Genomic DNA, 17818 nt, shown 5'->3' on the forward strand with positions numbered 1-17818 from the left:
AGACACAGCCATGGGAAGACAAAGTCCACACTAAATGGCACTTCTGTTGGACAGGGAGAACCTTATGCCATTGTGCTATGAAAGGCAGCCCTTCAGGAGAACAAAGTGTAGGAACTACAAAGTTTCATACCTGGCCCCAGACCTTGCTCATCATTGCTTCCACCACATTCGACTAGTCAGCAACTCCCAGTGGGGTGGAGTCATGGAGCTGGAGGAGGAGACTCTGCTTCTTGATGGGAAGAGTGACAGTGTAGCATCGCAAAGGGGAATGTCTATCAGGAGAGCACTAATGATCCCTCTGCTCTTTCTGGTAGTTTGTGAGGCTAAAAGTAGTGAGAGAATCTCCTTACTCTTCACACATGGAATTCTCATTAGAATTAGCATGGTCTTGGTTTGCTTCATTCCCTTGAGTGTGGAAATTTCAAGTGGTGATAGCATCTAATTCAGAGAATTACCAGGAAGATTAGAGATGATATATTAAAATAACCTGTGAAGGAGCCTTAGAGTAGCTCCCCCTACTATCTGTTGTTGACTCATGCTGTCTGATGATCACCACTGTCCTGGAGACCATGAGAGGAGGCAGATACAGAGCTCTTAATGCAGGATGTAATGATTTCCTCTGGTGGCCACCAGGTCATCCCTCAGGTCTCCAGTAAACTCAGCAAATTTCCTAATTTAGTCCCATCCCAGTTTCCCTGTGAATGTTTTCGGATGAACTGTAGAGATTGTGCTTCATTGGAAACTCAGGGCCAGCCTCTTGGGTCATACCCAGGTTGATGGTTTTACTGACTTGGCTGTCCAGGTGGTTGGGGGGTAGGGTGGGGTGTTCACTAATCCCTCTGCATTCTCAGAACTCAGGCCACCCATAGCCTGGCCTGGTGTGGGGCAGTGGTTCTGGGGCTCGGAGTCTCTGTGAAGCAAGTGGTCACCAGTCTTGAGAAAACCAAGCATGAATTAGATGGTGAGGGGCAGAGGGTAAAGGATGCTTAATGCAGTGGGTGTCCAGAGGAGAGACTGATTCTTCCACTTGTGTGGCAAGGGAATACACTGGAACTTGAAGGATTGTCAGGTTTATACCAGCAAAAATGGAAAGGGGAGAATCCCAAATGAGAATGGTTGGGCACAAAGGGAAAAAAAATAGGACTTCTGGGGAAGATGGCAGAGTAGGAGGATCTTAGGCTCACCTTGTCCCACGGATATACCTAGATGACACCCACAGTCAGTGTAAATAACCCAGAAAATGACCCAAAGACTGGCAGAACAGACTCCCCACAGCTAAAGGTAGAAAAGAGGCCACATCAAAAATGGTGGGAAGGGCGGAGATATGGTCAGGAACCAAACTGATCTGGGACACTGTGCATGGGAGGAAAGGACACTGCAAACACAGAAAAGGGAGAGGAGCAGACCCCACACGGGCTCCCCAGGTACAGGGGACCTGCATTGGGAAGACAAACCCCAGTAACATTTGACTTTGAAAACCAGAGGGACTTAGCTCCATGAGTTCTTACAATCATTGGGGCTTAACACTTAGAACTTTAAAAAATAGCAGGCTCAGCTCTAGGAGAGCCAGAGGGTGATAAGAAACTGAGGCCTCCCCAACCCCCTTAAAGAGACGTATAACAAACAACCCTGCTGAGATATAGCATAGAACCAGCAGCTTTAAAAAACACCTGGGGTATACAGGAAGGCAGTAAATATACAAATATGTTTAGTAATCTCAGGGTGTGTGCTGGAGAGGCAGGGATCTTTAGGAGACTTCTCCAAAAACAAAAGAGCTGGCAGGCACTATTTCCCTCCCTGCCCCCTGGCTTAGATGCATGGACATCTGCAGGAACCAGCGAAGCATGAACACTCTCGACGTAGCTTGCTAACAGTGCCCCAGCCCCACGTTCTCCTGCTGGCCTGTCCTGTCCAACCCAGCATCAGCAGGAGTCCATCCACAGTGGTGCCACAAGCCTGGCAGTGTGCAAGCAGCCCCGACAGGAACCAGCATCGCTCCAAAGTGCCTCCTTCCCTGTGGCGAGGAGATGATAACCACACGTGCCAGTCTGACTGCAGCCCCAGCAATGCGCTGGGGTGGGGGCGGGGGGAGCAACGTTGGTCCACAGGCTTTGCCCACCAACGAACGCTTCTCAAGGGACAACACAAGGAGAGTCCCTGCAGTTTGGTGCTCCTGGAACTCCGGCAAATGCCTGGTCTGACCCAGCTCAAGCCCAAGGCAGGCCCAGACTGGCCCACTACCACCACAGGGACCAAACCCTGCCCACAGCAGATCAAGAGAGCCATTGCAGATGAATGCACTGGAGGCAAAGTGGCTCAGCCACAATAGTAAGGCATGTGCAGTACACACAGGAGACCCCCCACCCCCGCCCGAAGTGCCAGGTTCTGGTGAACAGGGAGCATCGCACTGCAGGGCACTACAGGACCTCTTCTTCATAAGGCCACTACTCTCGAGAGCAAGAGATTTTCCTAATCCATAGAAACAGCCACAGAGAGTTAGACAAAATGAGGAGACAGAGGAATGTGTCCCACATGAAAGAACAGGACAAAAATCACAGCAAGAGAGCTAAACAAAACGGAGATCAGCCATATGGCTGGTAGAGAATTTAAAGTAATGGTCATAAAGAAACTCACTGGACTTAAGAGTGGAGGATCTCAGACTCTCAACAAAGAGAAAATGAAGAATACAATGACTAAGATTAAAAATACACTAGAGGGAATAAATGCAGTCTAGAGGAAGCAGAAGAACAGATCAGCAAGCTGGAGGACAGAGTAAGGGAAAGCAGTCAAGCTGAACAGGAGAAAGAGAAAAGAAGAATAGAAAGTGAGAATGGGTTAAGGGAACTCAGTGATACAATCCAGCATAACATTTGCATTATAGGAATCCCAGAAGAGGGAAAAAGGGGGTCAGAATATTTATCTGAAGAAATAATAGCTGAAAACTTCCCTAATCTGGGGAAGGAAACAGATATCCAGATTCAAGAGGCACAGAGATCCATCTCAACAAAATCAACCCAAGGAGGTCCACACCAAGACACATAGTAATTAAAATGGCAAAAAGTAGTGATAAAGAGAGAATGTTCAAAGCAGCAAGAGAAAAGAAAGCAGTTACAGAGAAGGAAAACCCCGTAAGGCTGATTTTTTTTTTCAGCAGAAACTTTGCAGGCCAGAAGGGAGTCACATGATATATTCAACATGCTGAAAGAAAAAACTACATCCAAGAACACTCTACCCAGCAAGGTTATCATGAGACTAGAGGGAGAGGTAAAGAGTTTCCCAAACAAAAGTTAAATTCATCACCACTAAACCAGCCTTACAAGAAATGTTAAAGGGGATTCTTTGAACCAAAACCAGAAAAAGACACAAAAAAAGAGAACTACAGGCCAATCTCTCTGATGAACATAGATGCAAAAATCCTCAACAAAATACTAGCAAACCAAATCCAACAATACATTAAAAAAAATAATTCACCACAATCAAATGGGATTTATTCCCAGGATGCAAGGGTGATTCAATATTTGCAAATCAATCAACATAATACATCACATCAATTTAATAGAAAGGATAAGAACCATATATGATCGTTTCCATAGATGTAGAAAAAGCATTTGACAAAGTACAACATCCATTCATGATAAAAACCCCAATAAAGTAGGTTTAGAAGGAATATATCTCAACATACTAAAGGCCGTATATGACAAACCCACAGCTAACATACTCAATGGTGAAAAACTCAGAGCTTTTCCCCTAAGATCAGGAACAAGACAAGGATGCCCACTCTCACCACTTTGATTCAACATACTACTGGAAGTGTCAGCCACAGCAATCAGACAAGAGAAGGAAATAAAAGGCATCCACATTAGTAAAGAAGTAGTAAACCTGTCACTATTTGCAGATGACATGATACTATATATAGAAAACCCTTAAGACTCCACCAAAAAACTACTGGAACTGATAGACAAATTCAGTAAAGTTTTAGGATATAAAATCAATATACAGAAATCTGTTGCATTTCTATACGCTAATAATGAAGCGGCAGAAAGAGAAATTAAGACACCAATCCTATTTACTACTGCACCAAAAAGAGTAAAATACCTAGGAACAAACCTAACCAAAGAAGTGAAAGACCTGTACTCTGAAAACTATAAAACACTGATGAAAGAAATTAAATATGACAAACAACTGGAAAGATATTTCATGCTTGGGGATTAGGAGAACAGATATTGTTAATGTCCATACTACCCAAAGCAATCTACAGATATAATACAATCCCTATCAAAATACCAACAGACTTTTTCACAGAACTAGAACAAACAATCCTAAAGTGTGTATGGAACCACAAAAGACCCTGAGTAGCCAAAGCAATCTTGAAAAAGAACAAAACTGAAGGCTTCAGAATCCCAGATTTCAAGATATACTACAAAGCTGTAATAATCAAAGCTGGCACAAAAATAGACACATAGAGAGCCCATGATTATATGCTCAATTAGTCTATGACAAAGGAGGCCAGAATATGCAATGGGAAGGACAGTCTCTTCAACAAATGGTGTTGGGAAAACTGGACAGCTACATGCAAAAGAATGAAACTGGACCACTTTCTCCCACCATACACAAAAATAAACTCAATATGGATGAAAGACCTAAATGTGAGACCTGAAACCATAACAATCCTAGAAGAGAGCACAGGCAGTAATTTCTCTGACATCAGCTGTAGCAACTTTTTTTCTAGATATGTCTCCTCAGGCAAGGGAAAGCAAAGCAAAAATATACTTTTGGGACTACAGCAAAAAAAGAAAAAAAAAAAAAGAAGAAGAAAAAGCTCTGACACAGATGTAGTGAAAAGAAGGGCCACATGCACCCCAATGTTCATAGCAGCAATGTCCGCAATAGCCAAACTGTGGAAAGAGCCGAGATGCTCTTCAACGGATGAATGGATAAACAAGATGTGGTCCATATATACAATGGAATATTACTCAGCCATCAGAAATAAATACCCAACTTTACATCAACATGGATGGGACTGGAGGAGATTATGCTAAGTGAAATAAGTCAAGCAGAGAAAGTCAATTATCATATGGTTTCAGTTATTTGTGGAACATAAGGAATAGCATGGAGGATATTAGGAGAAGGAAGGGAAAAATGAAGGGGGCGGAAATCGGAAGAAGAGATGAACCATGAGAGACTACGGACTCAGAAAAAAACTGAAGGTTTTAGAGGGGAGGGGGGTGGGGGGATGGGTTAGCCCAGTGATGGGGATTAAGGAGGACACATACTGCATGGAGCACTGGGTATTATACGAAAACAATGAATCGTGGATCACAGCATCGAAAACTGGTGATATATTGTATGGCGACTAACATAACACAATAAAATAAAATTAAAAAAAAAAAGCTATGTAAGCAAAGGAAACAACAAAACTAAAAGACAACCTACTGAATGGGAGAAGATATTTGCAAATGATACATCCGATAAGGGGTTAATATCCAAAATACATGAAGAATTTCTATAAAACACCACCACAAAAACCAAATAATCCACTTAAAAATGGACAGGAGACATGAACAGACATTTCTCCAAAGAAGACAAACAGATGGCCAACAGACATTTGAAAAGACGCTCAACATCATTCACCATCTGGGAAATACAAATCAAAACCACAGTGACATATCACCTCACACCTGTCAATTGCTAAAAGCACAAGAAACAAGTGTTGGCGAGGATGTGGAGAAAAAGGAACCCTCGTGCACTGTTGGTGGGAATGCAAAGTGGTGCAGCCACTGTGGAAAACAGTATGGAAGTCACTCAAAATATTAAAAACAGAGTTACCATATGATCTGGTGATTGCACTACTGGGTATTTACCCAAAGAATATGAAAACACTAGTTCAAAAAGATACATGCACCCCTATGTTTATTGCAGCATTATTTACAATAGCCAAGATATGGAAACAGCCTAAGTGTCTAAAGATAGACGAATGGATAAAGAAGATGTGTTTGATACACACACACACACGCACGCACAATGGAATTTTTCAAGGATAAAATCTTGCCATTTGCAACAACACAGCTGGATCTACTGGGTATTATGCTAAGTGAAAGAAGTCAGAGAAAGGGGCACCTGGGTGGCTCAGTTGGTTAAGCGATTGCCTTCAGCTCAGGTCATGATCCTGGAGTCCCTGGATCGAGTCCCGCATCGGGCTCCCTGCTCGGCAGGGAGCCTGCTTCTCCCTCTGACCCTCCCCCCTCTCATGTGCTCTTTCTCTCTCTCTCATTCTCTCTGTCTCAAATAAATAAATAAAATCTTTAAAAAAAAAAAAAAAAGAAGTCAGAGAAAGACAAATACCATATGATTTCACCCATATGTGGGATTTAAGAAACAAAACAAGAAAGAGGTGAACACACTCCTAAATATAGAGAACTGGTGGTTACCAGAGGGGAGGAGTGTGGGGAGTGAAATAGGTGAAGGGGATCAAGGGTACGCTTATGATGAGCACTGAGTAATGTATAGAATTACTGAATCAATACTGAATACAACTGAATACAACTGTGTATCTGAAACAAATCAATATATTGTATATCCTGCACCAGATGCGGCACGAGGTATATTGTATACACCACGGTATATATATATATATTGTAAAATACCACTGTATGTTAATTATATTGGGATTTAAATTTTTTTAATTAAAAAACAAAGGGAGAAGAGTGAATCATTGATTTCTCTGGAGCTCCCTTTAGTTCTGAACAGGGGAGGAGTAGGAACGGGACTGGAAAGGTAGGTTGGTGCGGGACTATGGAGGACGTCAAAGACAAGCGCGTGGACGGGCTCCGTGTTCTTGGGGCAGGAAGGCAACCAGGACACCATGTCCTCTGCAGCTCCAGACCGGCTATTCCATAGCTGTGGTGCGCCAGTTTCTCTATAGCTTTAACCATAATTAATATCAATGTCCTTGATATTTAAAGGAAGAGCCACTTTGCGCATTCAGGAGGGTAGATGGCGGCACGGCCTTAAGCAACAACAATAGGGTTGTCAGCACCCCAGGGCGGTGAGGTGTGCTGTTTCCTACTCTAGGTGGACTCTAAGGACTGGCTCCCAGTATATGGCCTGTGAGGAGAAACTTTTGTTTCTAGAATTTAGAGGAGCACACACAGATCTTCCCTTTGGGCCCTTTTGAGGCCGCCAGCTCTCTCTGGTCTGATGCCTCCTTGACTGTAAGCCCTTTAGGAGAATGTTCTGTCTCCCAAGGGTGCTGAGCTGAGTGCTGTACACTGTGAGGTCTGGACAGATGTTTGAATGGATGCATCAGTGGATGAATATGGCAGAGAAGAAAAGCTTGAGGGTAATAAAAGGGTAGTAAATACCAATACCCATATATTTGGGTTTGAAACGATAGAATCCAGACTCACACTGCTTTATGCACCAAAGCAAATGTACCGACTGAGGTCACAAAAGTCCAGGAGTTGAGGGGTCTGGTCTCAGCAATGTGTGGACCCAGGTATTGAGGTGACGTCACGGGGAGTACGTCCCTCTGTCTTCTCATCTCTTTGTACCCTCCCTTCCCAGTCTAGCTCTCCCTGCATGGTGGCCTTCCTCCCTGTCCCCAAGCTCCAGGCTGCCATTCTCACAGCACAGCTGCTTGAGAGGGAAAAGGAACTAACTGGGAATGGAAGAAAGTGGGTTCCCAGGGGAACATCAAGGCACTGACACCAGAAGACGCACAAGGCAACAGATGTTCACAGTGATAGGCTTGTAGAGAAATTGGATCCCCTTGCTTTAAAGTAGATCGATCAAATGCCAGAGTCCCCATCCTTCAGTCAAGAAGATGGGAGTGCTGGACCTCAGGGTAGAGTGCAAAGTGGGCGGCCTTGGTTACCAGGAGGACCTGAGTTTGAACACTGAGTCGGTTGCTCACTGTATGATCTCAAGCTGGTGACTTAACCTCTCTGAGCCTCAGTTCCCTCTTTTTTAACAGCTAGCCGGTCAGCTCCATAAGGGCAGTTACCTCCTTGTATTTTTTATGGCCGCATCCCCAGTGCCTGGCAGCAGGCTTCCTGGCAACGGGGGCGGGGCCTTGATACTGTTAAATCAACCCCGTTTCTAGATGGTTGTACAGGGAGAAGAAAAACAGCCAACGCGAAGCCCACTAGTAAAATGCCAGGCAGTTAGAGGGTGATGCGTAAGCTACAGACTTGATCATTACTCTTACTCCACAACGGAAACATGGTGGAACAAAGAACCCAAAGAGTCGAGGCAGCTGGGGTGGAGAATTAGGAAGGAGGACCCGCCACTTCGGTCGTGGGCTGGCTGTGCCCAGGGTGGGGGTGGGGGGCACCGCACTGGCCGTCGTGGTTGTGGACGCGGCCCAAGGGCCCATCTCCCGCGCCCGCACTGAATCCGTGTTCCTCTTGTGTCCCCTCTGCAGCTGGAGCTCTCGAACACCGCCGTCCTGCACCAGATGAGGCGCGACCAGGTCACGGACACCTGTCGCGCCAACAGCGCCCTGAGCCGCAAGCGGCGGGTGCTGACCCCCAGCGACCTGAAGCACCTGGTGGTGGACGAGGACCACGAGCTCATCTACTGCTACGTGCCCAAGGTGGCGTGCACCAACTGGAAGCGGCTCATGATGGTGCTCACCGGGCGGGGCAAGTACAGCGACCCCATGGAGATCCCGGCCAGCGAGGCGCACGTGGCGGCCAACCTCAAGACCCTGAACCAGTACAGCATCCCAGAAATCAACCACCGCTTGAAAAGCTACATGAAGTTCCTGTTCGTGCGCGAGCCCTTCGAGCGCCTGGTGTCGGCCTACCGCAACAAGTTCACGCAGAAGTACAACACGTCCTTCCACAAGCGCTACGGCACCAAGATCATCCGGCGGCAGCGCAAGAATGCCACGCAGGAGGCGCTGCGCAGGGGTGACGACGTGCGCTTCGAGGAGTTCGTGGCCTATCTCGTCGACCCGCACACGCAGCGCGAGGAGCCCTTCAACGAGCACTGGCAGACCGTGCACTCGCTCTGCCACCCGTGCCACATCCACTACGACCTCGTGGGCAAGTACGAGACGCTGGAGGAGGACTCCAACTACGTCCTGCGGCTGGCGGGCGTGGGCAGCTACCTGAAGTTCCCCACCTATGCCAAGTCTACGAGAACTACTGACGAGATGACCACAGAGTTCTTCCAGAACATCAGCTCGGAGCACCAAACGCAGCTGTACGAAGTCTACAAACTCGATTTTTTAATGTTCAATTACTCAGTGCCAAGCTACCTGAAGTTGGAATAAAGGGGGCATGGGGAGAGGGGAGAGAATCGTGCTTTTTAATTTAAGATTTTTATTTGTCAAAAGAAATTATATGGATACTGGGTTATTTTGTAAAGTAATATTTCTTTGGGGAATGATGCTGCGAGCAGCATGGTTGAGAATTATTTAAAATCCTTAGTAGGGAAGGACGGCTGTCTTTGCAGGGGAATAGGACGGGTGTCCTTGTGCTTAGACGTGAATACCTGCAACACTGCCTCAGAGGTTTCCTTGTGCTCTGGTGAATTCCACGGATTGTGCATCCCAGAAATTCTAATTAATATTATTTATCGTTATTTAAACATGGTCTCTGTGTAGATTTCTTTCTGTGGCAGCAAGATCCTAATGTCTTTGCAGAAGAAATGTGTGTTTTTGTTCTGTGCTTGCTACAAGCTCATTCTGGGGCATGAATGTTCTCCTCACTAACCGCTCACAGAGTTAACTGTGTGATAACCCTTGTGATGTCTGTTGATACCACCCTTCTTGGAAATCGGTGAGAAATAAATAGAAAAAGGCACCTTTGCAAGGGACTGATTCCAAACAGATTCCAAGCAACCCGAGAGTCTGTTGCGCTAAGAAAAAAAAAGAAAATGTGATTTTTTTTTTTTAACCCAAGGAGAAGAGCTGAGTGTAGTTTTTTTTTTTTTTTCTTTTCCACCAGAATTAGCAGTCTGATAAAATAGGCTTTTCTACAGAAATTTTTAACTGGCAGTGCCAGTTGTAATAGTGAAGTGGCTGTTACTTTATAGTCAACAAGTATTTATTGAGCAACTACTATGTGCTGGGCCTAATTGTAGGCCCTGCGGATAGAGCATGGAACAAAACCAATGGTCTCGGCCCTCAAGAAGCTTTATGTGGACACAGTTTCCAGCTCGACAATTAGCAAACCCCTCATATTCATGGACGTTACATGAGGTTTGGACCATTTTGAACAACCCCAGAAGGCCCATGACCCCTACAGATTTGCGTTTTTCTCTGGCCCAAATTTGAAAACCACACACTTAGAACAGGCCACTTGGTGAGTAATCCAGGCTCTTCACCCAACACAAGAGAAGACAAAAGTGTTTCCCATCATGTGTCCACTCCAGTGGATTGGTAGTGTCCGCCTTTAAGCCCCAGAACAGATTCGCCAGGGGGCTGTCACTGATTAGTGATGTCTGCCTTGGCGGGGAGGGAAGGGGATCATTCGCCAATGCCTCTTCCTGTCCCGTCAGCCCCGGCACCCACGCCTCCGCGTGGAAGTGTTCTCTCCTCTTTGCCATGTGCAAGAGTGAGAAGCTGTGGCAGACCTCGTACATTTGGGACCTGGAGTGGTCTGGCATTTCTCCCCTGGTGAAGGTCAGAGGTGGACCCCCTGTACACATACGCACACACATACCCCTCCCAAGTCCTCCAGAGGCCGAGACCATCCACACCTTGGCGAGCACCATGCATGAGCAGCAAGGACAGCCTTCCATGACTGTAATCCATGCCCCTTTTCCTGCGGAAGGTCGGAAACATTCTACTTCCTGTTCCTTGCTAATTACCATCTGCACATGCTTCTCATTTTCCAGCCATTTCGATGCCTCGGTTGAAATTTGGCCACATCCCTCTTACAACTAGTGAATGAGTTGGTAGCAAATCCTGTATATAATAATAATTATAGTGGTAATAACAGGGGGTGGGGTGGGATGGGGTGTGGGTAAGTTTTGCTTTTTGTTTTGTTTTTGATGCAGTATATAGCAAAGGGGTGAGAATATTCTAAACAAACAGAAATGAATAATTTATTCACAGAAACTATTAGAATTGTATTGGAAAGCTCACAGCCAGCTCAGCAGCAGCTGCTGAATCTCACTGAGGACATGATTTTATTGAATGTGAGTGAGGTGTGCACTGGGGAGGGGGCGGCCAAAGCTTTTTATAAAATGTTGTGTCCCTTCGTCCAAGCTCTCTCCCCTTTGTGAAGGGCACAGCGACTGTGCCCTCCATGGACAGAGATGTATGCCATGTGTTTTACTGAATAGAGCGACAGACCTCAGCTGTCCCTGGAATTGGGAGTCTGGGCCCTGTTTCCAGGCAGGGGACACTGTCCTCCAAAATAGGGCTTCTGCTAATGAAACATTGTCCAGCATTTCCTGATATGTGCTCCACAGAACAAAAAGGTTCTAGGAGATGTGAAGTTAGTGTGATGCAAAAAAAAAAAGAAAAGAAAAGGAGAAAGAGAAAAAAAAAAAAGCATTTTGAGGTCAAATATCTTTGGGAAACAAAGTTAAGTCAATTTCCTTTCTACAGGACTTTTCAGAGCCTTGGATGTACACTGTGCATTATGAACCCCCAAAAGTATCATTGAGTTGGTAGCATTTCCTGAACTTACGTGACCAGGATACTCTATTTTGCAGATCTCACAGAAATGTTCCACAGAATATATACTTCGGTTAGGTCGATTTCGCATATCTGAGGTCGTCAAGGATAAAACGACTTCCCTGACCCTTCTCCAAAACAAAACAAAACAAAACAATAAAACAGGATCAATCCATTTCTATCTGGTTTATAGCAACAGAGGTACTTTATCAAATCAATTAAACTTTTACTTAAGTGCAATGGTTTTAATCCTGGATACTACCCTGGGCAATGATTCCATCCCTCCCAAAGGGAGCAGGGTATGGTGTTGAGTGGTGTAGACAGAGGAAGGGGAGGGGACATAAGGCCACAGAATAGTCCCCCCTACTCCTCAAGCCTTAGGTTGCTCAAAGCACGCAGAGGGAGCTCAACCCTTCAGGAGTGCTTCTTTAGTTCCAGAGTTTGGGAGTGTTCACCATGTGCTTTTGTTTTTCCAATGGAAATTCCCATAGATTTCCCCAACTCTGTGTTCCCGCCACCATCTTTGTTGGATTGGGTGAGCTCACTCGGGCCGTGTGCAGAGTACCGCCTTTCATCCATCTTCTCTCAAGCGAGAAAGACTGTCCTTCAGGGGACAAGACATCAGTGTAGTTCTGCAATGAGGGACTTTCTCCCTGTGTTTGTTTTGTGTTCACATTTTGTTTTCTAGTGGCATAAAAATTAAAAAAAAAAACAAACTGAATCAACTGTTCTGCAGAATGTAGAAAGTATTCTGTGTCCTTGGTATAAAAGAATCTATGGGTAAAAATGTGCCTGGGAAGCAAAAGCTTGTGTTTTTGTTTTTGTTTGTTTTGTTTTTAAGAAAACTGAAAACGCTTTTCATTGCATGCTTCGCTGGAGAAAAGTACAGGCAGGTGTCCCACCTCCAAGCCACTTTTCAAAGGTGCTGCTGTGTTTTCAAAACCAGGTACAGTTAGGGTAATATTTACAAGGACATTCCTGCTTAACCTATCTCTGTGGTTGGAAAATTCTAGAATATTAGCCACAGGGTTTGAATTCCTGCAGCTTCTCTGGACCACCCTCCCCGTCCCCCTCTCCACCTCCCCAGCTGGTCTGGGAAGAAAAGCAGTCTGTTGACCTCTGGTGTCTCAGAGGGGACCTTCCTTCCTCCCTGTCCACCAGGTGAGCTCCACCCTCCTGAGAGCAAAGGTGTGGAGGCACAAGGGGCTAATTCCTGCTGGTAGAAAGTTCCCAGGGGAAGGGAAAAAAAAAAAAAAAAAGCAAGTCCCTGGTGCACTTAGCTGGTGGGGTCTGGCCCACTGCTGAGGTAGTGATTACTCAGGTAGAACAAGTAGAAGTCCCTGTTCGAACCTGGCAAGAAGCCAAGGGACTCTGTCCCCGGTGGGTGGTGTCAGACCATGTCCCTTGCAGACTGCCCCTCCCCCCACACACACCAACACACACAAAATGAGCTGCCCCCTTCTGTGCGATCCCGGTGACCAGAATCCCTTCCCAGCCCCCTCCTATGTCAGCGGGACTGACCTCATGGCTCCCCCAGTTTCCGAAAACCAGCATTTATTTCTTCCAGCCTTTTCTCATCAGCTGACCGGACCCTATGAACAGGCAACAGGACCTACGATAACCAGCTTGCCCCTTGGCTATTCACAGGCGAATTTCGATTTGCTACTCTGTCGGGTACAGAAGGGGCTGCCCGTACTGTTTTCCTATGAGCATGCTCAGTATGGTATATGCACATACAACTTAACATCTTTGTGGAGTGTGATTTTTTTTCCTTACCTATTTGTATGCAGTAGAGGGCTTGTTTTAAAAAACTCTCCGTCTCCTACTGTACTGTTCGAGAAAGCTGAATTCCACATTGCCAACAAAAGCGTGAGATGTTCATGAACCTTCCTCCAGGAAAAGCCATTCAAGCCTGATTATTTTTCTAAGTAACTTCAATTAAATTGAAGAAAAAAAAAGAAGCTTCTCTCTGTGTATGGTTTATTCATGGCTCATTGACAAAAGGCTGTACGGGTTGGGTGGGCTGTGTGCCTTAGCGTGTGGGGGGCCCTGCTCGTGTGCACCAAAGGATGGAGAGGGAGAAACAGATGTGAACCCCACTGGCAGTCTTGGCCACGGTAAAGGCCACCACTGATCTGAACCCTTCCTGTTTAGTGGATGAATGGGAGCTTTCCGCATTCCTGTCTGACCTACAAATTCTGTTGGGTGATACTTTAGGAGGCCCACCATGATCATGTAGTCCCACCATCCATGGGAGAAATAAGGAGACAGTCTCTGGAGGGTTAAATGGTTTTGGGGACAGAGCCAGTATTCCAGCGTGGGTTGACGTGCCTTCAGAACCCCACACTCTCCCACTAAAGGACATGCCTCTAAGCAGCTGTCCACCGTCCAGAAGTTGCAGACCTGCCCTGCGAGCCCCAATTTTCCAAATCCAGACCCATTCCTTTTCAGATGCCCCATTGCTGCTCCCTTGATGGACATTTTTTAGCTTTAGTGCTAGGAATGATTTACTTAGTTCTATTGTGCCAAAGGAAACATACTCAAAGTTGTTTATTCTATTCTAACTTCTTTAAATGTGTTATCTAAACATTTCACATGAGAGGATTAGATTTAAAAACGTATCCCATTTTCAACCCTGCCAGGTAGGGTTAGTAGCTGTCTGCCCACCAGTGGCCGGCTCCCACCCATTCCTGGTGTCACTACTGTCCTTGCTGAGGTCCCTTCTGCTTGGGGAATGTCCAGACTGTGGAGCTCCGTTGTCTTCAATTAATGGAAAATGTACTTCTTTTTAATGTAGTAAGTCACATCACTTGGTCAGGGCCTGTCCCTGTCTCATCCAGGACAGTGGAAAATGTCATTGGGAAGCAAGTGTGAATGAGGACGTCCCCAGTGTTCGTTTATTCTCAGAGTAAGACGGAAATGCCCTCTTGTCAGTGGCCAGCTAAAGGGTCACTATTTCTGATGGCACCACTGGTGCCCTCCGGCTGACCCTGAAGAAGCTACAGAAACTTCTGGGCCCTGGAGGGCCAGGGTGCGCTCATTTTCGATCCACCTCCAAGTGAACAACAGTAGCACCAGGCAGAATCCTTAGTATCCAGTGCCAAAGTGTCCTTTCTTGGGAAGAGCTCTCCTTTCTCAAGTTGTGTCTTTCCTTGAGACATAACTGGTAATCACATAACTTTTATGATAGTAGACACTGATTAAGAAAATAAGAAAGATATTGGCAATTCCATGGCAGCCCCCAAAGCCTTTTCAAAATTTTCTCAAAAAGTCACAATATCCAAAAAGACTAGGAACCATTGGCCAAGAAGACATTTGAGGGGGGGCAGGACCCTGAGGGCTTAGTGGAGCACAAATCTCTGGGGGAATCCCTCTCGAAATGCGATTCTGAGCTTTGCATTGCTGGTACCCACATTCCTGCTGGCACATTGTGGCCAATGGCTGTGGCCCCCTGGGGTCCTGGATGACTTACAGGAAGTGGGAAGACGAGTCCGGTCTACATTCACCGCAGGGTCTATCTGATATCTCGGGTCTAGTGTTTCCAATATGATACGATACGGGAGACTCTAGCAAGACTGACACGAGAAACGAACAACCTGTCCCCCATTTTACAATCCTCTCCCAGCACCAACAGACTCCCCACATCATAACAACCTCTAGACAGAACAGTCAGAATGGAAACAGCCTGATTCCAAACCCAGAGCTGGCTGAGAACTGTTCACAAACATACTGCTTCTTCGAAAATGGGGAAAATAATAATATCTGAATTGTTTATCTCAGTTGAGGTTGCTAGTCCTACTTCATCCACCAAGGAGCGGTGTGTCACCTGGAGGTGATTACTTCCTGTTGGGGCCTCAGTTCCCTCACCTTTAAAATGTAAGAATTGAGCTAGGTCTGTGGTTTTCAAATAAAAAGAAAAATGAGCCTCTTAAATTTTTTTTGTATGTTGAACGTACAGTAGATGAAGCAGAGATGCTGTGATTGAACAGTCTGAGGACCACCTGAGCCTCTTTTCCCCGTAAAGTTCCCGTGAACCTCCATGGACCCCTCGGGTTGTAGGGAACACAGTTTGAAAACCTTAAGTTAGGTGACCTCTGAGCCTTTCCAGCTTTGACATTTCTCTAATGATCTACCCAAATCCTTTTCTGTGGCTCTTTATGCCAAAGAGGCTGATTAGCAGTTAGAGGACTCCACAGAAGTATCAACGGCTTCAAGAAGGGATGCTCAGAGAACAGCATTAGAACAAGATGAAGACGGGAGGAAAGAAATAAGGAAAAAGGAAAGTACAAAGGAAAAGGCAGAGATGCAGGAAAGAGCTCAGATTCGAGGTGGGAACCAAAGTTTAGACTCCCATGCCAAGGAAATGCAGCCTCCAAATTCCTACAAAACCCCATTAATTTGAAATACGAGAGACTGCAATGAAAACCAGTCTCTGTATTAATCTGCTTTTTAATTTTCAGTGTTTGTTTTTAAAAATAATAGAGAGTGCCATTGTGGAAGAACAGCAAAGGCTTGGCGTTCTCGTCGGTTTGGACCAGCCACCAGCTAGAGAAGATTTTTTTTTTTTGTTTTATGGCTGCATCCAGTCTGGGATCATTATCTGATAGATCAAGCCAGGAACAACTTCGTGCCTAGAACCAAACTGGCAACAGGATGAAGGAGAAACGCCTGAAGAAGAAATGAAGGAAGAAAGAAGGAGCTCTGTCTAAAGGAGTGGCAGCTGTATGCTGAGCTTCCTTGCACGATGAGCACAGACCCAACTCTAGGAGGCTCGGAAATGTTTGCTCTTAATATGGTCTTTTCCAAAAATACATAGTTTCATAAAGAAAGTTGACCGTGAAAGTGGCTAACTTTTATTAACTCTTCATCCTCACACCAACCAACAAGGGAGAGGCCTGTACCCTTTTTTGCAGGTAAGGAAGCAGAAGATTGGAATAAACAGCTTCCGCTAAATCACTCATCTAAATAAGTGGCAGAGCCAGAATTCAAGCCCAGGCCGGGTTGATTCCTGGCCCATTGGAATTGGCCTCACTGGTGGGCCAAGACAGGAGGCAGACAGAAGTACAGACCGGGGGGCATGAGGGTCCTGCAGACAGACATGGGAAGAGATTAAAACTTTAGCCCAAGTGGCAAAAGCTGATTAAATACAACTGAAAGACACTGGGAGACAAAGAAGGGGCTGGAAGACAAAAAGGGTCAAGTTCAGACTAAAATAGTTGCAGACAACTAGACAATCTATTAAGTTTTGGCCTGTGTTGTTGAGATAGGAAAAACTAGCTCCCCTCCTCTGTGTCCCCTTTACCCCCACACTGCAGCCACACCCCACCCTCCTGACACCAGATTGGAGGGGGGTGTTTTCCCCATAACAAGCAGTTCTCTGCCACACCAGCTGGGTGTCCTAAAATTCAGTGCAATTCTGACACTCTCTACCTGGAAACAGATCCCACAGGTGAAGGGCTCAGTCCTACAAGACTACACCAACCCCCCCCCCTCCACACACACACACCTCAGATGCCAGTCACAAGCCCAGATGTCACCTGGGCTCTTGACCAACCACCTATAGGTCAGAGGTTCCCACCACCCCCTCCTCAGGTGTGATTCATTTGCTAGAGGGGCTCACAGAACTCAGGGAAACACTTTCCTAACTGCTTATCAGTGTATTATAAAAGAATAGGTTGAAGGATACAGATGAGCATGGGGATGGAAGAGACGCACAGGACAAGGTACAGCGAGGGGGCACGGAGCTTCCAGGCTCTCTCTGGGTACGCCACTCTCCCAGCACCCCCAAGTGTTCACCAGCCCGGAAGCCCTCTGAGCCCCAGACTTTTGGGATCTCTATGGAGGCTTCCTCATGTAGGCATGATGGACCAATAACTCCATTTCTAGCCCCTCTCCCCACTCTGGAGGATGGGGGGGCGGGGCTGAAAATTCCAACCTTCTAATCATGGCATGGTCTTTCTGGTGACTAGCCCTGGCCAGGAGCCCACCAAGTGTCACCTCAGTAGAGCAAAGAACATTGCTATCACCCAGAAAAGTCCAAGAGATGTGGGAGCTCTGTGTCTAGAACCGGGTCAAGACCAAATAGTACAACAGATGCTCTGTGTGCTCTGATCCCTCAGGGAAATACAAGGGTTTTAGGAGCTCTGGCCAGGAACCAGGGCAGGGACCAAGATAGGTTTTTTTCTA

At 46.1% G+C, this 17818-nt stretch overlaps 1 protein-coding gene and 1 long non-coding RNA gene across 7 annotated transcripts in view; one reads left to right on the forward strand and one right to left on the reverse strand.

Moving 5' to 3' along the window:
• CHST11 (carbohydrate sulfotransferase 11) overlaps positions 1 to 13593 on the forward strand; it is a 256433-nt gene extending 242840 nt beyond the window's left edge. For all 6 annotated transcript variants that reach the window (XM_081822331.1, XM_081822335.1, XM_081822332.1 and 3 more), the window contains one exon: positions 8423 to 13593. In XM_081822331.1, the coding sequence (XP_081678457.1) occupies positions 8423 to 9277 (855 nt within the window). In that variant the 3' untranslated portion in view covers positions 9278 to 13593. The remainder of the gene's footprint in view (positions 1 to 8422) is intronic.
• The window catches only part of LOC145721892 (uncharacterized), a 42909-nt gene that overhangs the window by 7684 nt on the left and 17407 nt on the right, over positions 1 to 17818 (reverse strand). The gene's annotated exons all lie outside the window — the stretch shown is intronic.

The sequence above is a fragment of the Leptonychotes weddellii genome, chromosome 5 (genome assembly GCF_054177405.1).
Source record: "Leptonychotes weddellii isolate Sample4059 chromosome 5, ASM5417740v2, whole genome shotgun sequence".
In the NCBI taxonomy this organism is placed as follows: Eukaryota; Metazoa; Chordata; class Mammalia; order Carnivora; family Phocidae; genus Leptonychotes; species Leptonychotes weddellii.